The sequence below is a fragment of the Myodes glareolus genome, chromosome 4 (assembly GCF_982192425.1).
Source record: "Myodes glareolus chromosome 4, mMyoGla1.1, whole genome shotgun sequence".
In the NCBI taxonomy this organism is placed as follows: Eukaryota; Metazoa; Chordata; class Mammalia; order Rodentia; family Cricetidae; genus Myodes; species Myodes glareolus.
In genome coordinates this window covers 87,084,121-87,108,356 of record NC_142029.1, presented here as the reverse complement: position 1 = coordinate 87,108,356, position 24,236 = coordinate 87,084,121, and the positions used below count along the sequence as shown (strand labels likewise).

General features: G+C 37.6%; 1 protein-coding gene across 1 annotated transcript; it reads left to right on the top strand.

The window, feature by feature from the left end:
• Positions 1–1,010: 1,010 nt before the first annotated feature.
• On the top strand, positions 1,011–1,956 carry LOC146894700 (olfactory receptor 8B8-like). Its single transcript, XM_085688552.2, is given in 2 exon segments — positions 1,011–1,202; positions 1,204–1,956. Coding segments are annotated over 2 exon segments (933 nt in total). The 5' UTR covers positions 1,011–1,022.
• The last annotated feature ends 22,280 nt before the right edge of the window (positions 1,957–24,236 follow it).

Here is a 24,236-nt window from a genome sequence, read left to right as displayed (position 1 = left end):
GGAAGAGAAATAACAAGCGTTCATTTTGTTTAAAGTCTGATCTATTACCTTAATATTATTCCACTTACACAGAAACCTCTCCATACTATAAAGTGACAAACAGACCAATATGAGGACTTTTATTCTGTTATGAGTAAGTAGTGAAAGATCATAATTAGCAAATCAAAGCTACAGATCATAAATATTTTCAAGGAACTTTGCAATTCAAATCTCAGTAACAACAAAAGCCTCAAGCCAAGGATCCTGTAATTTTCATTTCAAGCAATAATGCAGAAATGCCAGTGATTTCTGGTTCAACGATGGTGAGTTTATGAATGCTACATACCATAATGCCTTTGTTTGCGATAAACAGATGTCAGATGTATGACAGGTCCATTTCTTTCCTATTTATTAAACCTTGAAAAATAAGTAAAACTGACATAAATATGTTCCAGATACAAAGGAGAGATATTTTTAAAATACAGTGAAAATAAATTCCTTCAACAAGTGAAAAACTTTTAAAAGTTGAATTAGAAGTTGAATTCTGTGACAAGCAGTAGTTAGTAACTGTGCCTATAGTCAGGGTCCTTACTTTTCTTTACTTTGAAAATATGTTGACTCCTTTTCTACCACTGTATAATCTAAACAGAGGACAACACTAATTGTTAAAGCTTCTATTGTTTTTTTCTAGAAAGTAAGTTAATAAAGTAAAAGAAGAAATAATGAGATGAGACAAAAGTGTTTCTGTCCACTCACACCGTCTCTATACCTTGGTTTGTGAACAGTCATTTTTACATGAAATGACCTACCCTTCCTTCAGGATTTAAGGAACTAAGGTACATCGAATGCCTAACTTGGAAAGACTGTAATAAATGAAACTCTACGGCACTCACAGTCATGAGAAAGGCTGATTCTACAGTTAGAAATTGGATAGACTTGAAAATTTCCAGTGACTATACATTGGTGGGATGAGATAAAATATGCAAAGAGCTAAATTGTCTTAAAGTATAACATGCTGTTCTACAGATTCCAATAGGAAAATAATGGCTATTGGAAATAGGTCCTTTGTGACTGAATTCATCTTGATGGGCTTAACGGATCAACCAAATCTTCAACTCCCTCTGTTCTTCCTGTTTCTTGTGATGTATATGGTGACTATGATGGGAAATTTGAGCTTGATAATTCTAATTGGACTGAATTCACATCTTCATACCCCCATGTACTTTTTTCCTCTTTAATTTGTCTTTGATAGACCTCTGTTACTCTTCAGTGTTTATACCCAAAATGTTGTTGAACTTCATACTATATAAGAATGTTATCTCTTATACAGGGTGTATAACCCAACTCTATTTTTATTCATTTTTTGCTATTTCAGAGTGTTATGTGTTAATGTCAATGGCCTATGATCGCTTTGTGGCCATCTGTAATCCACTCTTATATAATATTGCTATGTCCCCTAAAATATGCTCATACCTAATGCTTGGTTCATACTTGATGGCATTTTCTGGTGCCTTGGCTCACACAGGATGCATGCTGAGACTGACCTTCTGTGATGCAAATATCATCAATCACTACTTCTGTGACATTCTTCCCGTGATGCAGCTCTCCTGCACCAGCACCTATGTCAATGAACTGGAGGTTTTCATTGTGGCGGGCATCAATACCATTGTGCCTAGCATCACCATCTTTATCTCTTACGGTTTCATTCTCTCCAGCATCTTCCGTATCAACTCTGCTGAGGGTAGGTCCAAAGCCTTTAGCACCTGCAGTTCCCACATAATTGCTGTTTCTCTATTCTTTGGATCTGGTGCGTTTATGTATCTTAAACCCTCCTCAGTTAGGTCTATGAATGAAGGAAAAATTTCTTCTGTCTTTTATACAAATGTTGTTCCCATGATGAATCCCTTAATCTACAGCTTGAGGAACAAAGATGTTAAAGTTGCCCTGAGGAAAACCCTGAGAAGATGGAAACTGTGACAGAAACAGCTTCTCTGCATGCCTGTAGTTATATGAAAGTTTACCTTTTTATTAAAATCTTAGATAAAATATGTTTTCCTATTTTATTGTATAATTATTAGTTATATTATGACTTTTTTATAATAGCTATTCCTTTCCTCTCATCATTGAGTACAAATGATTTAACATGATAAAGAGATTTAATTCAAAGCATTTTATTGACATTATTGATAATTTTTCTTTTAGGAAAGATCAATTATTCATTAAACTATCAAGCAAATGCTAAGATGATATTTTGATAATGAATAGAGTGTCAGAGTCTTTAATTATATTCCACTGAACTTACAAATGATACTCTTTCTATTTTAATTTCCATTATCCAATTTCAAAGTTAATATCTCAGCTATATACAAAATTACACAAAGACCATTGAGTACAACCCATTTTGCTGTTATAAACACTGAGCTTTCTTCTTATATTTCTTTATATTCATCACTGTACCAAAAAATCACACTACATTCTCATATGTATTATATATATTCTTCATATATATTTATGATATAGATAGTATGCTAATGTGCAGCAATATTGATCATTAAGGTGTCTTAGTTATTCTAATAAAAAGTTCAGGAAAATGATGCCCTCTTATTATTTATGTTCTTTGTGTCAGTAACATGAAGAAAAAAACAAACAATTCAACTTTGAAAGCTGACTGCCTTTGTTTTTAGATGAGCTTCAATTATCACTCCTCAGGGTAAATACCAATTTATTTTTTGCCAGAAAATAACTTAGTGGCTCTTTTTGTTGTGATTTAAGATATTTTAGAGGGAATCAGCTCAAAAAGCCAGATTTTGTAAAAAAAAAAAAATAGAAAATATGAATTTAAAATGTTTTAATGTGTTTGATATTTCAAAATGATAGTATAGGAAAGAAAGAAGGATAACCATATTCCTTGATGTTCTAACATACACAGAACCAGAATATATGAGGTCCCTCTCTAGCAGGGCTTAGAAGACACATGTCAATGTGAATACAGATCTGTTCTATGAGACATTGCATTGCCTTCCACTTTCAGAGTTTTGAGAAAAACTAGAGTCTACAACTGGCATATGCTAATGTTGTTGGGATGTGAGAAGAGAATGGCTCTATTTGGGTGGAATAAAGAAATAAAATAGGTGACATGGTTCCTCAGTTAAAGGCACCTGATGCCGTGACTGACATAGAACCTACATGAAGAAGGAAAATGCGGATTCGCAGAGTTCTTCTCTGACTTCTGCACATTTACTGTGGTAAGCATTCACTACAATTTAAGAATAAAAAAGAAATGATAACTGAAGTTCAAGTTAGGAATTTTGAAAATTAAAGCACCACACTATCCAAATCTCCACATTAAAAGGACTTAAACATAATGAAATTTCTAGATTTCCCTAAGTAGGATAGGTTTCAATTACTGTTTATAGAGAAGTATTCATTTCTGAAGGTCAGAGTATCTGAGGACAATTAAAGTTTTCTGATCTCTGGACTTTCATTTGCTGATTCTGTATATCAGATCTGTAGTCACTAAAACCCTCTGTTTAAGCTGGGAAAATTTGAACCACAAAATATTAAACAAATAAATAAATAAAATAAATTGAAAGAAACGTTGTGATCATGTTAAAGACTAGGATAGGAGCATGTGAATTAGGAAAATAAGTAAAGAGAACATAGACATGAGAGAAAATAATAAAACAGAAACATAAGATAGTACTGGGAGGGAGTTCCAGTGAATACTGAAATTGCCCATGTTTAAATTCCATTTGTTTAAAATGCCCCGACCCCAAAAAATAGGAGTAGAATAAAAAACGGCATTAACATGACACAAGGAAATGAACAGATCAGCTGAAGGTCGCATGCTACATTCTAAGTTAAACATTCTGTGGCTGGGATAAGATAAATAATGCTTACACCTTAGACTAAACATTATGTAGGCAAACCACTCCCCGTTGTTATCTCCCTAAGAGAGTAGGAGCTTAGCTGGGTCCTTAGGCTCTTGTTTGAGGTAGAAACAGATCTACATCTCAGTACCTGAAATACAAGGTCTGGATATTAGCCACACCTGTTGACAATAACCTTGAGAGAGCAGAAATCTCTGATCTGAATCTAGGAAGAAATAGGATCATATTTTTGGGCCTCCACATGGTCAAACCCAAATTATTATATTTCAAATAGGAGGTTGCATTATTTTTCCCTCTCTTTGAGGAAACAGACCATAAGATGCCTGTGCTAGAACCAGTAATCAAAGAATAATAAAAGTTTTGTGTTGCCATTTATTAATTGTTTCTCCCAGTGTCTGTGCTGCTGGGGTTATATTTAGGAAGTGGTCTCCTGTGCCAATGCGTTCAAGTGTACTTCCCACTTTCTCTTCTATAAGGTTCAGTGTGGCTGGCTTTATGTTGAGGTCTTTCAATTTTTAAATAATTAATTTTTATACTTAAGGCTTAATAAAATTTTAAAGTTGATATAGTTGATAACTTTTCATCATTGACTTTAAGATATACTTATTTGATTTTCTTTTCAAAGTGAGGAAACAAGAAACATAATCAACATTTTCAGAGTAGATGGAAAGATCTTTCACTTAGTGTATTTGTTACATAAGCACAAGGTCTATATGTCGAACTCAGCACCAACAATAAATAAATCCAAGGTTTGTCATGCATATACTTATAACACAGGAGTTGTAGTCTGGAGAAGAGGAGAACTGGATGCTTTTGGCTAGACACCACCTCCAGATTCAGCAAGATACTATCTCAAAGACATAGGCAGAGAGTGATAAAACAGGATGTTTAATACCCTCCTCTGGTAAGCATGTTTATACATTACAATTTAAACAATACTCAAATTCTCTCTCTCTTTCTCTCCCTCTCTATCCCTCTCTGTCTCTCTCTCTGTGTCTCTGTCTCTGTCTCTGTCTCTCTCTCTCTCTGCCTCTCTCGCTTTCTCTCCCCCTCACACACACAGGCACATAGAACAGTAATTGTTACAATTAATAGCCTTGAGTGATATTCTAAATAAATGAATTCCAAAAACACAACAAGAAAAAAAAGCTAGTTAACTATTACTGATAGCTTAAAAATGGACTTTAATGGAAGATTATTCAGGGGGATAAAAAAAGATCAATTCTGACTACTGAAGACAATAACCAATCTAGAGGATATTACCTTTCTAAATATAAATTATTCTATTATTATCACATCCAAATTCATGAAACAAACTTACCTCAACCCAATAGTACTTGAATAATTTCAAAACCCCTTTTTAGCAACAAGTGGAGTGTCCAGCCAAAAATAAACATTAGAATTAAATGATAACATAGATCAGAAAGGTTTAGCCAACATCAAGGGAATATCCATGTAAAAACTAAAAAATACATATTCTTTTTAGCAGCCCATGGATTTTTTTAAATAAATCATATTTTAAAATACAAAGCCAGTTTCAGTAAAAGACAAACAAACAAGAAACCTCAACTGGCTTCTTGTCTATGTGATTACAGTGGCTCAAACCTGAAAACAAGAGTAAGAGATATATATTAAATCATAGAGACTGAATAACACATGCTTCTTAATGATAAATGTTTTATCAAATACATCAGAAAGAAAATAAAATATCTCTAGAATAGAATGCAATGAAAACCTAACAAAATGAAATTTGTGTAGACAAGGAAAATGGTTTGAAGATTATAGAAGTTAGGAGCTAAAATACTTGTATTTTTGAAGTTAAGAGAAAATTCAAAACTATAACTTAATATTGTATTTTTTTACAATAAAAACATTTATTTTGTTTTAAGACAGTTCTAACTATAAGTAATTTTCTCCTGAGAGGCAAATGGTGTCTCAAGAATTCCTTTAACTCCATAACTGAGCCAAATATACATTATATATCATATCACATAATGCTTTTAATTTAAATAGTTCATGTTTAATAATAAAAGAAACCTCTAAAATATGAATACAATTGAAGGCTCAACTATTATTAGATTTTTCAGAGAAGAGCAAACAACAATGGAAAAATTGCTTTGTTAAATTATTTTTTCTAAATGAACAATCTTTTGGCAGATTAATAGTTAAAAATGAATCGTTATGCTTTGTATTTTTATAAAATATTTTACAAGGGAACCCAAGTTAGGTATAATAAATTAAATAAATATGCTACTTAACAATAGGATAAAAGTGATATATTTTCAAAATTTTGCTCAATCACTATTTTTATATGGTTAGGTAATTAGTTACAGTATTTTAATGACATATATAGATAAAACTTTCTGGAACAATTTTAATAAAAATTTTAGGAAAAAGATATTGGAAGAAGACAACTAAAGTTACAGCGTGTTGAAAATATAATTCAGGGCAGTGCTGAGGAGTTCTATCCAGAGAGGTGAGTGGGTGCTCACCTGGGCGGTCTGTCCCCAAAGAGAGCATAGCCCCTCCCCCTTCAGCTTCTGCGGCAGGGTCTTCGGTGTTCCATGGGACCCCTCGCTGCCCACACTGCTGCCGCCCTTTTGTCTCCTGGGTCCTGGGAAGACCAGTTAGCCCTGTTGCAGTGCAGAGGAACTCTATCCAGAGAGTGCTGAGGAGTTCTATCCAGAGAGTGTTGAGGAGTTCTATCCAGAGAGTGCTGAGGAGTTTCATCCAGAGAGGAGGAGATGGGCAGGCGTCAATGCAAGAATTCCTCCAACAACCTGAAAGGCAACATGACATCTCCAGGGATCACGAATCTAGAAGAATTGAACACCCGACTCCAGAAGAAATAGAAGAAATCGACTCTAAGCGGATCTTTATGAAAATAATAGAGGAACTTAAACAGGAGGTGAAAATCTGCCATAAAGAAATGGAAGATAAGTATAACAAAAAGATTGAGGAAATGAGTAAAGAAAAGGAAGAAAAATATACCAAAAAGTTTGAAGAAATGAGTAAATCCGTAAATGAAATTCTGGGAAACCAAGAAAAAACAATCAAACAGGTAATGGAAACAGTTCAAGATTTGAAAACTGAAATGGAGTCAATGAAGAAATCACAAACCGAGGGCCGGCTGGCTATGGAAAATCTAGGTAAATGAACAGAGACTTCAGAAACAAGCATAACCAACAGAATATAAGAGATAGAAGAAAGAATCTCAGACTCTGAAGACACCATAGAGAAAGTAAACGCTCTGACCAAAGAAAACAGCAAATCCAACAAATTCTCATCACAAAACATTCAGGAAATGTGGGACACAATAAAAAAAAACCAAATCTAAGAATAATAGGGGTAGAAGAAGGAGAAGAATTGCAGATCAAAGGTCCAGAAAATATATTCAACAAAATTATAGAAGAAAACTTCCCCAACCTAAAGAACGATATCCCTATGAAGGTTCAAGAAGCATACAGAACACCGAATAGACTGGATCAAAAAAAAAAATCCCCTCGCCATATAATAAAACACAAAACATTCAGATTAAAGAAAGAATATTAAGAGCTGCAAAGGAAAAAGATCAAGTAACTTATAAAGGTAAACCTATCAGACTTACACCAGACTTCTCTATGGAAACCATGAAAGCCAGAAGGTCCTGGATAGAGGTACTGCAGAAACTAAGAGACCATGGATGCAAGCCCAGACTACTATACCCAGCCAAGCTATCATTCACTATCAACGGAGAAAACAAAATATTCCAGGATAAAAACAAATTTAAACAATACGTAGCTACAAATCCAGCCTTACAGAAAGTATTAGAAGGCAAATCACAACCCAAGGAATCCAACATTCCCAACACAACCTATAATAACTCAGACATCTAGCAACCCTTCACAAGCACAACTCAAAGAAGGGAAAAACATACACTCTACTACCCAAAATAAATAAATAAATAAATAACCGGAGTCAACAACCACGGGTCATTAATATCACTTAATATCAATGGATTCAATTCACCTTTAAAAAGGCACAGACTTAGAGATTGGATACGAAAACATGATCCAACATTCTGCTGTTTACAAGAAACACACCTCAACCACAAAGACAGACATCTACTCAGAGTAAAGGGTTGGGAAAAGGTTTTACAAGCAAACGGACCTAAGAAACAAGCATGTATGGCCATTCTAATATCTAACAAAATTGACTTCAAACTAAAATCTATCAGAAGAGATAGAGATGGACATTTCATACTCATAACAGGAACAATTCATCAGGAGGAAGTCTCAATCCTGAATATCTATGCCCCTAATATAAAGGCACCCACATATGTAAAAGAAACACTTCTACAACTCAAGGCAGTCATGAAACCACACACACTAATAGTAGGAGACTTCAACACACCTCTCTCACCAATGGACAGATCAATCAGACAGAAACTCAACAGAGAAATAAGAGAATTATTGGAGGTATTGAATCAAATGGACTTAACAGATATCTATAGAACATTCCACCCAAATAGGAAAGAATACACCTTCTTCTCTGCAGTCCATGGAACCTTCTCAAAAATTGACCACATACTTGGTAACAAAGCAAACTTACACAGATACAAAAAAATATTAGTAACCACCTCTGTCTTGTCAGATCACCATGGATTAAAGTTAGAATTCAACAACAATGCTACCCCAGGAAGTCAACGAACTCATGGAAGTTGAACTGTCAACTATTAAATCACCCCTGGGTCAAGGAAGAAATTAAGAAAGAAATTAAAGTCTTCCTTGAATTTAATGAAAATAAAGACACAACATACTCAAACCTATGGGACACTATGAAAGCAGTGATAAGAGGAAAGTTCATAGCACTAAGTGTCCAATTAAAGAAAACGGAGAAAGCACACATTGGAGACTTAACAGCACACTTGAAAGCTCTAGAAAAAAAAAAGAAGCTGATTCCCCCAGGAGGAGTAGAAGACTGGAAATAATCAATTAGGGCTGAAATCAACAAAATAGAAACACAGAAAATAATTCAAAGAATCAATGAAACAAAAAGCTGGTTCTTGAAGAAAATCAACATGATCGACAAACCCCAATCCAAACTAATCAAACGGCAGAGAGAGAACATGCAAATTAATAAGATCAGAAATGAAAAGGGGGACATAACTACAGGCACAGAGGAAATTCAGAGAATCATCAGATCTTACTACGAAAGTTTATATGCCACAAAGTTGGAAAATGTAAAAGAAATGGACATTTTTTTAGATAAGTACCATATACCAAAGTTGAACCAAGAATAGGTGAATAATCTAAATAGACCTGTTGGTCGTGAAGAATTAGAAGCTGTTATCAAAAATCTCCCTACCAAAAAAAGCCCAGGACCAGATGGTTTCAATGCAGAATACTACCAGAACTTCCAGGAAGAGCTAATACCTATACTCCTTAATGTATTCCACAATATAGAAACAAAAGAGTCATTGCCAAACTCCTTTTATGAAGCTACAGTTATCCTGATACCAAAGCCACACAAAGACACAACCAAGAAAGAGAATTACAGACTTACAGACCAATCTCACTCATGAACATCGACGCAAAAAATCTCAATGAAATACTGGCAAACCAAATCCAAGAGCACATTAGAAAAATTATCTATTTTGATCAAGTAGACTTCATCCCAGAGATGCAGGGCTGGTTCAACATACGCAAATCTTTCAATGTAATCCATCTTATAAATAAACTGAAAGAAAAAACCATATGATCATTTCATTGGATGCTGAAAAAGCATTTGACAAAATTCAACACCCATTTATGATAAAGGTGTTGGAGAGACTGGGGATATAAGGATCATACCTAAATATAATAAAAGCAATATACATCAAGCGTTTTCTATTTCCATCCATTTGCATGCAAAATTCAAGATGTCATTGTTTTTTACCGCCGAGTAAAACTCTAATGTATATATGTTCCACACCTTCTTTAACCATTCTTCTATTGAGGGGCACCTAGGTTGTTTCCAGGTTCTGGCTATTACAAATAATGCAGCTATGAACATAGTTGAACAAATACTTTTGAAGTATGATAAGGCATCTCTTGGGTATATTCCCAAGAGTGGAATTGCTGGGTCCTGAGGGAGGTTGACTCCCAGTTTCCTGAGAAACCGCCACACTGATTTCCACAGTGGCTGTACAAGTTTGCATTCCCACCAACAATGGATGAGTGTTCCCCTCACTCCACTCCCTAGGCCCAAATGAGAAGCAGAGGGAGGGAGATCATGAGCAAGGAAAGCAAAATCAGAGGGGTGCTTCATCTGACGATGAATGGAGATAGAGACGGAGACCCACATTGGAGCACTGGAAGTCAGGACCGTGAAGGGTGCGTTCACCCACTGATACAAGGGGACTGATCGAATGAGAGCTCACCAAGGCCAGGTGGACTGGGAATGAACGAGCATGTGCTTAAACCGGATTCTCTGAATGTGGCTGACATGGGGGCTGACTAAGAAGCCATTGACAATGCCTTGGGTCTTGGTTCGTCTGCATGGACTGGCTTTTTGGGATCCTGGCCTGTTTGGATACTCACCTTCCTGGACCTGGAGGGAGGGAGGAGGAACTTGGATTTCCCACAGGGCAGGAAACCCTGACTGCTCTTGGGAATGGTGAGGGAGGAGGAGAGGGAGTGGGGGGAGCGGGAGGGTATTGGGAGGAGGGGAGGAAGTGGAAAGAGTGTTTTCGGATACTTGAATAAACAAGTCTAACGGAAAAAAAATTCAATCATAAGACAATAATATACAGAATCAAAACTCTCTGTGAATTTTCCATTTTTACATGACTTATTTTTCTTTGCTCCTTTTGATCTTTGAGTATCTGTACACTATCTCTTTAAAGACTTTACCTTTTTCTTTTAAAGCATTAACTTTATTTTATGACTCTCTACTTCTCAGAGAAACACATTTAAATTAGCAACTTAACAAAGCTATGGATGTGTTTATAGTTGATAATTCGTGTGAAAGCAATCTATTTAGTGAGTTTCTAAATTTATCATTTAGTCATAGGCATTCTTTGATTTTATTTGTATTATTTATGCAGCAAACAAAATAGTGGCTTAACCTACTTCATTTTCATAAACACACCTCACTGCACTTCCTGCTAAGGATCCTTGTCCCCACAGATGCTTAGCCATCGTCTTTCAAGTCATGGAATTTTTACAGATCACTATATGGATACATACATTTTTAATATTAGATTCTACAAATGAGAAAATCATGTTATTTACATCCTTTTCCTTACATTATATCCCTTTCTTCCTCTGTCCCCAACCCATTTGCTTTCTTTCTCTCTCATATACTATTTCATTCAGTTTCATGTCATATGTATTTAGGTCTAGATCCTGAACATGACAGAAAATTATGAAATTAGTCTTTCTGAGACTCATTTATTTAATTTAACCAGAGGATTTTCTGTTTTGTTTATTTTTCTACAGCTAACAAGGTGTTCTTTGTCACAGGTAAATTAGCTCCATTGAGTTTATAAATACCACATCTTCCACATTCATTCAGTCATCCACTGGTGGGCATCTGAGCACTTTCCATTTATTGATTTGTATCTAGTACAATAATAAACTTGGATGTGTAAAGGGCCCTGAGGGTTATTGTCTTTGATTCTTCTGAGTTTATACAAAGGAGTATTATGACCTTAGCAAGCTTGGGGGTCATTGTAGATGTAGTTTTCCCTTCTAATCACCATCTTCTACAATTAAGAATTTAAACTGTAGGACTCTGATAATTTGTCATATGACTGAAAATATAAATATATTTATGGCCTGAAAGGTGGTACATGACATTATTGCTGTCCATACAGCAATCAGCATACGATTTCTGTATAGCAAGACATTTTGTGATAGAGAATAGGGACATACTATGAAGCACAAGATTATGCAATAATTATTCAGACATCATTTTATAAGGTCAGCCTGTCAGAATTAAAGATTCTGTTGGTGGATTAAACCAAGAAGTAAGGTATGTTTGGAGTTATTGCCTTTTGAATGAATTCACTGTTTCTTTCTCTAGATTACTTGCTGTAGCGTATTATCATCTGTTACATATTTGGGGTTTATTTCCCACAGTTCAACTCTATTTGATTATTTATTGGGGACAATTTGCCCTATGCATTTGTTATATATTGATAACCCTAGTTATCTGGGAAAACTGTCATAGGGTCAAAAACCTGTGACCCACAACCGGGTCTTTGTTCCTTTCTCCAATGTAAATATAGAGATCTGCCTTCCTTCAACTATCTTTATTGACAGTCATTTGGTCAGCTTTAAGTGTCCAGGTAAAAGTGTTTCAAGGACATAGAATTACTACATACTAAGAATTGTTGATTCATTGTTACCTAAATAGATAGAAAATAATCATGTCCTGGTTTTACCTCACTTGCAGATAAGAGAAGTGACGATCTAAACTAACTTTGCACTAAAAGATTCTTAACTCCTTGCACTTAACCTTCACCTTGGTCTGGTAATCCAAGATTTTAGCTTTGGAAATAATTTGCTTTTGTTGAAAATAGCAAGAAAGGACCGCGGGCCAGGTCAGTAGGTGAGTGCAAAGGGACTGGAGTCCCTTTGTTCTTATAGCCGGCCTGCAGCAAGCTAAGACTGCAGGCAGGGGCACCTCTGACCAGCGAGGGGCTCTGATCCTGTGGAGGGGTTCCTGACCGCCACACAAGGCCGGTTAGGGAACACACAATATTCCCGCCATCCTTATCTCCCTGGCTACTCCAAAGGGGCCGCTTCCCCCAGCTAATCCCTCTCTCCTGCAACACCATCCCAGCTTTCTGCCTGGAACCCATACCCTCCCCTCTCCTTTTTTCGGGGCTTAAATTCCTCCATCTCAGCCGGGGTGGGCACCGCGGGCCAGCTTAGGCGGTGAGTGCAAAGGGACTGGAGTCCCTTTGTTCAGATAGCCGGCCTGCAGCAAGCCAAGACTGCAGGCAGGGGCACCTCTGACCAGCGAAGGGCTCTGATCCTGTGGAGGGGTAAGTGTATTGTTCCTGACCGCCACACAAGGCCGGTTAGGGAACACACAATATTCCCGCCACCCTTATCTCCCTGACTACTCCAAAGGGGCAGCTTCCCCAGCTAATCCCTCTCTCCTGCAACACCATCCCAGCTTTCTGCCTGGAACCCATACCCTCCCCTCTCCTTTTTTCGGGGCTTAAATTCCTCCATCTCAGCCGGGGTGGGCACCGCGGGCCAGCTTAGGCGGTGAGTGCAAAGGGACTGGAGTCCCTTTGTTCTTATAGCCGGCCTGCAGCAAGCTAAGACTGCAGGCAGGGGCACCTCTGACCAGCGAGGGGCTCTGATCCTGTGGAGGGGTAAGTGTATTGTTCCTGACCGCCACACAAGGCCGGTTAGGGAACACACAATATTCCCGCCACCCTTATCTCCCTGGATACTCCAAAGGGGCAGCTTCCCCCAGCTAATCCCTCTCTCCTGCTACGCCATCCCAGCTTTCTGCCTGGAACCCATACCCTCCCCTCTCCCTTTTTCGGGGCTTAAATTCCTCCATCTCAGCCAGGGTGGGCACCGCGGGACGTACAGGCGGTGAGTGCAAAGGGACAGAAATCCCTTTGTTCTAATAGCCTGCCTGCAGCAAGCTAAGGCTGCAGGCAAAGTGATTCCTGGATAGCAAGGGGCACTAATCCAGTAGCAAAAGACCCAGCGGAGGGAAGAGCCATTGGAGAGCATCTGAAGGAAGAGATGGGCAGGTGCCAAGGCAAGAATTCCTCCAACAATCTGAAAAACAACACGAAAACACCAGATCTCAGCGATCTTATGACAGAAGGACTTGAACACCCTATACCGGAAGAAGTGGAAAACAGTGTCATTATAAAAGCAATAGAGTCTCTTAAACAGGGTATGAATAACTCACTTAAAGAAATAGAAGAGAAATATAACAAAAAGATGGAAGAAATGAGTAAAGAAATGGAAGACAAATATAACAAAAAGTTTGAAGAAATAAGTAAATTCGTAAATGATACCCTGGGAAACCAAGAAAAAACAATCAAACAGGTAATGGAATCAGTTCAAGAATTGAAAACTGAAATGGAGGCAGTGAAGAAAACACAAACCGAGGACCGGCTGGATATGGAAAATCTAGGTAAACAAACAGAGACTTCAGGAACAAGCATAACCAATAGAATACAAGAGATAGAAGAACGAATCTCAGATTATGAAGACACCATAGAGAAAATAAATGCCCTGACCAAAGAAAACAGCAAATCCAACAAATTCTCATCACAAAACATTCAGGAAATATGGGACATAATAAAAAAACCAAATCTAAGAATAATAGGAGTAGAAGAAGGAGAAGAATTGCAGACCAAAGGTCCAGAAAATATATTCAACAAAATTATAGAAGAAAACTTTCCCATCATAAAGAGTGATATTCCTATGAAGGTGCAAGAAGCATACAGAACACCGAATAGACTGGATCAGAAAAAAACATCCCCTCGCCATATAATAATCAAAACACAAAGCATTCAGATTAAAGAAAGGATATTAAGAGCTGCAAAGGAAAAAGGTCAAGTAACCTATAAAGGTAAACCTATCAGACTTACACCAGACTTCTCTATAGAAACCATGAAAGCCAGAAGGTCCTGGATAGAGGTACTGCAGAAACTAAGGGACCATGGATGCAAGCCCAGATTAATATACCCAGCCAAGCTTTCATTCACTATCAACGGAGAAAACAAAATATTCCAGGATAAAAACAAATTTAAACAATACGTAACTACTAATCCAGCCTTACAGAGAATATTAGAAGGAAAATTACATCCCAAGGAATCCAACATTGCCAACACTGACTACAATAACTCAGACATCTAGCGACCCTTCACTAGCACAACTCAAAGAAGGAAAACACATACACTCTATTACCACCAAAAAAATGACTGGAGTCAACAACCACTGGTCATTAATATCTCTTAATATCAATGGACTCAATTCACCTATAAAGAGGCACAGACTTAGAGATTGGATACGAAAACAGGATCCAACATTCTGCTGTTTACAAGAAACATACCTCAACCACAAAGACAGACACCTACTCAGAGTAAAGGGATGGGAAAAGGTCTTCCAAGCAAATGGACCTAAGAAACAAGCGGGTGTGGCCATTCTAATATCTAACAAAATCGACTTCAAACTAAAATCAATCAGAAGAGATGGAGATGGACATTTCATACTCATAACAGGAACAACTCATCAGGAAGAAGTCTCAATCCTGAATATCTATGCCCCTAATGTAAAGGCACCCACATATGTAAAAGAAACTCTTCTAGAACTCAAGGCAGTCATCAAACCACACACGCTAATAGTAGGAGACTTCAACACTCCTCTCTCACCAATGGACAGGTCAATCAGACAGAAACCAAACAGAGAATTAAGAGATTTATTGGAGGTATTGAATCAAATGGACTTATCAGACATCTATAGAACACTCCACCCAAATAGGAAAGAATATACCTTCTTCTCTGCAGTTCATGGAACCTTCTCGAAGATTGACCACATACTTGGCAACAAAGCAAACTCCCACAGATACAAAAAAATATTAGTGACCACCTGTGTCTTGTCAGATCACCATGGATTAAAATTAGAATTCAACAACAATGCTACCCCCAGGAAGTCAACAAACTCATGGAAGTTGAACAGTCAACTACTAAATCACCCCTGGGTCAAGGACGAAATTAAGAAAGAAATTAAAGTCTTCCTTGAATTTAATGAAAACAAAGACACAACATACTCAAACCTATGGGACACTATGAAAGCAGTGCTAAGAGGAAAGTTCATAGCACTAACTGCCCAATTAAAGAAAACGGAGAAAGCACACATTGGAGACCTAACAGCACACTTGAAAGCTCTAGAAAAAAAAGAAGCTGATTCACCAAGGAGGAGTAAAAGACTGGAAATAATCAAACTGAGGGCTGAAATCAACAAAATAGAAACAGAGAAAACAATCCAAAGAATCAATGAATCAAAAAGCTGGTTCTTGGAGAAAATCAACAAGATTGACAAACCCCTATCCAAACTAATCAAACGGCAGAGAGAGCACATGCAAATTAATAGGATCAGAAATGAAAAGGGGGATATAACCACAGACTCAGAGGAAATTCAGAGAATCATTAGATCTTACTACGAAAGTTTATATGCCACAAAGTTGGAAAATGTAAAAGAAATGGACATTTTTTTAGATAAGTACCATATACCAAAGTTGAACCAAGAACAGGTGAACAATCTAAATAGACCTGTTAGTCGTGAAGAACTAGAAGCTGTTATCAGAAATCTCCCTACCAAAAAAAGTCCAGGACCAGATGGTTTCAATGCAGAATTCTACCAGAATTTCCAGGAAGAGCTAATTCCTATACTCCTTAATGTATTCCATAATATAGAAACAGAAGAGTCATTGCCAAACTCCTTTTATGAAGCTACAGTTACCTTAATACCAAAACCACACAAAGACACAACCAAGAAAGAGAATTACAGGCCAATCTCACTCATGAACATCGACGCAAAAATTCTCAATAAAATCCTGGCAAACCGAATCCAGGAACACATTAGAAAAATTATCCATTATGATCAAGTAGGCTTCATTCCAGAGATGCAGGGCTGGTTCAACATACGCAAATCTATCAATGTAATCCATCATATAAATAAACTGAAAGAAAAAAATCATATGATCATTTCATTGGATGCTGAAAAAGCATTTGACAAAATTCAACACCCATTTATGATAAAGGTGTTGGAGAGACTGGGGATACAAGGATCATACCTAAATATAATAAAAGCAATATACAGCAAGCCGACAGCTAACATCAAATTGAATGGAGAGAAACTCAAAGCCTTTCCACTAAAATCAGGAACACGACAAAGCTGTCCACTCTCTCCATACCTCTTCAATATAGTGCTTGAAGTTCTAGCAATAGCAATAAGACAACATAAGGAGATCAAGGGGATTCGAATTGGAAAGGATGAAGTTAAACTTTCGTTATTTGCTGACGATATGATAGTGTACATAAGTGACCCCAAAAACTCTACCAAAGAACTCCTACAGCTGATAAACACCTTTAGTAACGTGGCAGGATACAAGATCAACTCCAAAAAATCAGTGGCCCTCCTATACACGAAGGATAAAGAAGCTGAGAGGGAAATCAGAGAAACATCACCTTTCACGATAGCCACAAATAGCATAAAATATCTTGGGGTTACTCTAACCAAGGAAGTGAAAGACCTATTTGACAAGAACTTTAAGTCTTTGAAGAAAGAAATTGAGGAGGATACCAGAAAATGGAAAGATCTCCCTTGTTCTTGGATTGGGAGGATCAACATAGTAAAAATGGCAATTCTACCAAAAGCAATCTATAGAATCAATGCAATCCCCATCAAAATCCCATCAAACTTCTTCACAGACCTTGAGAAAACAATAATCAAGTTTATTTGGAAAAACAAAAAACCCAGGATAGCCAAAACAATCTTATACAATAAAGGAACTTCAGGAGGCATTACCATCCCTGACTTCAAACTCTATTACAGAGCTACAGTATTGAAAACAGCTTGGTATTGGCATAAGAACAGAGAAGTCGACCTATGGAATCGAATAGAAGACCCGGATATTAACCCACAAACCTATGAGCACCTAATTTTTGACAAGGGAGCTAAAGGTATACAATGGAAGAAGGAAAGCATCTTTAACAAATTGTGCTGGCATAACTGGATGTCAACCTGTAGAAGGATGAAAGTAGATCCATACCTATCACCATGCACAAAACTCAGGTCCAAATGGATTAAAGACATCAACATTAATCCGTCCACTTTGAACCTGATAGAAGAGAAAGTGGGAAGTTGTCTACAAGATATAGGCACAGGAGGCCTCTTCCTAAGTAGGACCCCAGCAGCACAGACAATAAGAGAAACAATGAATAAATGGGATCTACTGAAACTGAGAAGCTTCTGTAAAGCAAAGGACACTGTCAGTAAGACAAAAAGGCTGCCTTCTGACTGGGAGAAGATCTTCACCAACCCCTCATCAGACAAAGGTCTGATCTCCAAAATATACAAAGAACTCAAGAAACTAGGCACTAAATCTCTAAATAACCCAATTAAAAAATGGGGTACTGAACTGAACAGAGAATTCACAACAGATGAACTTCGAATGGCCAGAAGACACTTAAGGTCATGCTCAACCTCCTTAGTGATCAGGGAAATGCAAATCAAAACCACTTTGAGATACCATCTTACACCTGTCAGAATAGCTAAAGTCAAAAACACCAATGATAGCCTATGCTGGAGAGGATGTGGGGTGAGGGGAACACTCATCCATTGTTGGTGGGAATGCAAACTTGTGCAGCCACTGTGGAAATCAGTGTGGCGGTTTCTCAGGAAACTGGGAGTCAACCTCCCTCAGGACCCAGCAATTCCACTCTTGGGAATTTACCCTAGAGATTCCCTAGCATACAACAAAAGCATTTGTTCAACTATGTTCATAGCAGCACTATTTGTAATAGCCAGAACCTGGAAACAGCCGAGGTGCCCCTCAATAGAAGAATGGTTAAAAAAGGTGTGGAACATATACACGTTAGAGTTTTACTCAGCGGTAAAAAATAATGACATCTTGAATTTTGCATGCAAATGGATGGACATAGAAAACGCTTTACTGAGTGAGGTAAGCCAGTCCCAAAAAGAGGAATATGGTATGTATTCACTCATAAGTGGATTCTATCCATAATTTAAAGGTATTTGAGCCTATTTTTCGTGATCCTAGAGAAGCTAAATAAGAAGACGATCCTGATGAAGATTATTTAGCTATCCGCCAGGAGGTAGGAAATAGTCAAGAGTCCCAGGTAACATTGGGTGCATGGGGGGGGGGTGGGAGGGTTGTTGGAAGGGGAGAGGGTTAGAGAGAAGGGAGTAGGGGAGGAATGGAGAAAGCTCGGTTGACCGGGATGGGGGGAAGGGAGGAAGGATGAATAAGGGATCAGGGAAGAATATATTTCAACTAAGGGAGTCATCTTAGGGTTTATAGGAAACTTGATTATATATGGGATCCCAGGTCCAAGGAGAGATCCCCAGATTGTTCTCTGGACAGAGGAGAGGGTGCCTGAACCGGCCTTGGCCCACAACCATACTGATGAATATTTTGCATGTCACCATAGAACCCTCATCTGGCGATGGATGGAGATGGAGGCGGAGAACCACGTTGGAACACTGGACCTAGCTCCCTAGGTCCAAATGAGAGGCAGAAGGAAAGAGATCGTGAGCAATGAAGGCAAGGGCACAGGAAACCTTCATCCGACGTTGGATGGCGATACAGATGGAGACCCATATTGGAACACCGAACTGAGCACTCCACAGTCCAAATGAGGAACAGAATGATGAAGAAAATAAAAAAAGTAATCAGGACTGCGAGGGATGCGAGCACCCACTGATACAAGGGGACTGATATAATGGGAGTTCACCAAGGCCTGTTGGACTGGGACTGAACTAGGACATGATCCAGCCAGATTCTCTGAATGTGGCTGGCCCGGAGCCTTTTTGAAAAGCCGTTGACAATGACACTGGGACTTGCTTCCTCTGCATGTACTGGATTTTGGCGCTCCAGTCTGTTTGGACTCTCACCTTCCCTGGACCTGGAGGGAGGGGGGAGGAACTCGGGCTTCCCACAGGGCAGGAAACCCTGACTGCTCTGGGGGATGGAGAGGGAGGGGGAGAGGGAGTGGGGGGAGTGGGAGGGTGGTGGGAGGAGGGGCTGAAATGGAAACTTTTATAATTTAATAATAATAAAAAAATTAAAAAAAAGAAAAGAAAATAATGTTACTTGAGTAAACAGGAAGTCCAATCAAGCAACTTTCAAAAGCTGCAAGAAGTGACAGAGACAACTGGCTACCTGGGCAATCACCCAAAATCTCATTTCCATTGTTGAGGCAACCAATTTTGGCTAAGGACACTGACAGACCATTTTCAAAGGCAGGAAATACTTTCAAAACCATCTTACCCTGTCTTGGCAAGGTTTGGCCGTCTTTTTGCTTGTATCCTGCTTTCCCAGTCATGATACCACACATTTTGTAAGGAATCAAGGCAGGGTAGTTCTTTGCCCAAAGACAAGTTTTGTCAAGAAGAAAACAAGCTCCGAGTAGAGTGTCTTTGATGCTCAACATTGCCTCAGAAATAGATTGCTGTTACTAAGAGCAATCGTGTCTCATGTCAACAGTATTCTAAATTATCTAAATGCCATATACTACAGTTCTTTGAATTGGTTCAAGATTACCTGTCTATGAGGAATACAATAGCTATACATGTAAAGAACCTGATTAGTCTAACTATGAGTATAACAAAAATGAATGACTATTGACCTATAATTTTATTACCTATATAGCTTTAAGACTAAGACTTCATATTAAAATATTAAATAGTCTTTAAACAAACATGCAGCAAATGACATTAATGACATAAAAATATAAACAATATATAAGTATCTTTATTAGAAGTAGAAATGTGTAGTGCAATATGACATATATATATATCCTAAAATTGCAACAATATACAAAATATTTTAAGCAGAGTTGGAAGGATAATGCATACAATATGAGAAAATAATTTTGCGTAGGTGAACAAATATTGTAAACAGAAATAAGAACATATTAAATATCACAAATATAATTTGAATTTGTATCAAAATACAAAAATCTATACCAAGGTAAATTGTCTATAAGTAATAGATCAAAAGTATTCTGATCAAAATCAAAATATCAAAAGTAAGTAAGCTCACACCAATCTATTATCCCATCCAATCCTTTTTTTTTCCAAAAGAGATCCCTGAGACTACATAATTTCCACCCCAATCCTAAACCATTTATAACCATCCCCTACTAGATGTCGAAAAACCTGAGGACAAACTTTGTTGGGAGAGGGGGCATCATCTTCTAGAATTACTTCCAGCTGTCATGGGGCCGTGTTATGGGACCCTGTAAAACTAAAATGATGGTTAAGTTTCAAGATTACTGTCTGATACAACTGCAGATAGTCTCGGAGTAGTCGGTTGGGTTTTTCTGAAGTTCTTATTTGATATTTTAAACGAACATTATAAGAAGATGCGCCATGTCAGCTAGTCAAGTTGGAATCACCTTGAGCAGTTTGTAACTCACAACCGATCTTAAAGTGGTGCCATCAGCATAGTGACATCATACCAACCAGGTGAAATCGTTGTTGTGGGACCCATCTTCTTTCTGGAAATGTCAAAGATTATTGCAGGAAAATTTATTGTTCATTGTGTAAAACATAAACATTACTTGTATAGACATATACTCAACGAAAGATACCATAGAAACTAAAATAGGTATGGGGAGAAGTAAAATTTTCCTAATTTTTTTCTTCAGTCTGTACCATACCAGAGGACTCCTGATATGAATCAGAAACTCTGAACTTTTCTTTTAACAACATACCTGGATTTAGAGAAGGATAACCACTGTCCAACAACAAAGCCAGCTTTGAGTTTTAAGGGTGTTGGAACAATCATTATACTAAGAAGTAGGGAGATATGTATGTTTAGACAATAAAATTGTACCCTGCAGAGGATATGATTACAATAAGTCAGATTTCTCTTTGCTTGATGATTCTTTCTTGATAGCTTTGTTTTCTTTTTTTAGGCATCTATATGTCCAAGGTCTCTTGAATTATTGAGGATGCATATTTCATGTAAAGACAAGAACAGAACCCTGTCCCAAACCTAATGAAGTTTCCTTACCACCTGTAGGATTGCCACCTCTCTGGAAGAGCTGCCATTTCTCTTTCTCAAGAGGTTTCTCTTTTTCAAATAGAACCTTTATTAATTTTGATGCTATTCATAGCATTTCTTCTCATGTGGAAACTAAAATGAAACCCCTTTACAAATATAGCAAATCTCCTGTCATCCATTGTGAGATCAGCACATCCTTGAATGACACCAGCTGATTTAATTCAGAAGGTTTTTCTATTGTCCAATGTCTCTCTGCTGCCATTGTTCCTTTTTCATTAGCTTTAAGAAAACTCGAGGTTTGATTTTTGTGCATGGTGATAGATATGGATCTACTTTCATTCTTCTACAGGTTGACATCCAGTTCTGCCAGCACCATTTGTTAAAGATGCTTTCCTTCTTCCATTGCATACCTTTAGCTCCCTTGTCGAAAATCAAGTGTTCATAGGTTTGTGGGTTAATATCTGGGTCTTCTATTCGATTCCATAGGTCAACTTCTCTATTCTTATCCCAGTACCAAGCAGTTTTCAATACTGTAGTTGTGTAATAGAGTTTGAATTCAGGGATGGTTATACCTCCAGAAGTTACTTTATTATATAAGATTGTTTTGGCTATCCTGGGTTTTTTGTTTTTTCCATATAAAATTAATTATTATTCTCTCAAGGTCTGTGAAGAAGTTTGATGGGATTTTGATGGGGATTGCATTGAATCTATAGATTGCTCTTGGTAGAATTGCCATTTTTACTATGTTGATCCTCTCAATCCAAGAGCAAGGGAGATCTTTCCATTTTCTGGTATACTCCTCAATTTCTTTCTTCAAAGACTTAAAGTTCTTGTCAAATAGGTCTGCCACTTCCTTGGTTAGAGTTATCCCAAGATATTTTATGCTATTTGTGGCTATCGTGAAAGATGAAGTTTCTCTGATTTCCCTCCCTGCTTCTTTATCCTTTGTGTATAGGAAGGCAACTGATTTTTTGGAGTTGATCTTGTATCCTGCCACACTACTAAAGGTGTTTATCAGCTGTAAGAGTTCTTTGGTAGAGTTTTTGGGGTCACTCATGTATACTATCATATCGTCTGCAAATAACAAGAGTTTAACTTCTTCCTTTCCAATTCGAATCCCCTTGATCCCCTTATGTTGTCTTATTGCTATTGCTAGAACTTCTAACACTACATTGAAGAGGTATGGGGAAAGTGGACAGCCTTGTCTTGTTCCTAATTTCAATGGAATGGCTTTGAGTTTCTCTCAGTTCAGTTTGATGTTAGCTGTCGGCTTGCTGTAAATATCTTCTATTATATTTAAGTATGATCCTTGTATCCCCAATCTCTACAACACCTTTATCATAAAGGGATGTTGGATTTTGTCAAATGCTTTTTCAGCATCTAATGAGATGATCATATGGGGTTTTTTTTTCAGTTTATTTATATGATGGATTACATTGATGGATTTGCATATGATGAACCAACCCTGAATCTCTGGAATGAAGCCTACTTGATCATAATGGATAATTTTTCTAATATGTTCATGGAATCTGTTTGCCAGGATTTTGTTGAGAATTTTTGCATCAATGTTCATGAGTGAGATTGGCCTGTAATTCTCTTTCTTGGTTGTGTCTTTATGTGGTTTTGGTATCAGGGTAACTATAGCTTCATAAAAAGAGTTTGGCAATGACTCTTCTGTTTCTATATTGTGAAATACCTTAAGGAGTATAGGTATCAGCTCTTCTTGGAAGTTCTGGTAGAATTCTGCATTGAAACCATCTGGCCCAGGCCTTTTTTTGGTCGGGAGGTTTTTGATAACGGCTCCTAATTCTTCGCGACTAACAGGTCTATTTAGATTGTTCACCTGGTCTTGATTTAACTTTGGTAAATGGTATTTATCTAAAAACAAGTCCATTTCTTGTACATTTTCCAACTTTGTGGCATACAAACTTTCATAGTAACATCTAATGATTCTCTGAATTTCCTCTGTCTCTGTTGTTATGTCCCCCTTTTCATTTTTGATCTTATTAATTTGAGTGTTCTCTCTCTGCCGTTTGATTAGTTTGGGTAATCTGACCACTATTGAAACAGATAGAAGAGAAATTGGGAAGTAGTCTACAAGACATAGGCACAGGAGACCACTTCCTAGGTAGAACCCCAGTAGCACAGACAATAAGAGCAACAATGAGTAAAATGGGACCTCCAGAAACTGAGAAGCTTCTGTAAAGCAAAGGACACCATCAGTAAGACAAAAAGGCTACCTTCAACTGGGAGAAGATCTTCACCAACCCCTCATCAGATAAAGGCCTGATCTCCAAAATATACAAAGAACTCAAGAAACTAGACACTAAAACTCTAATTAACCCAATTAAAAAATGGGGTGCTGATCTGAACAGAGAATTCTCAACAGAAGAACTTCGAATGGCCAAAAGATACTTAAGGTCATGCTCAACATCCTTAGCGATCAGGGAAATGCAAATCAAAACAACTATGAGATACCATTTTACACCAGTCAGATTAGCTAAACTCAAAAACACCAATGATAGCCTATGCTGGAGAGGATGTGGAGTGAGGGGAACACTCATCCATTGTTGGTGGGAATGCAAACTTGTGCAGCCACTGTGG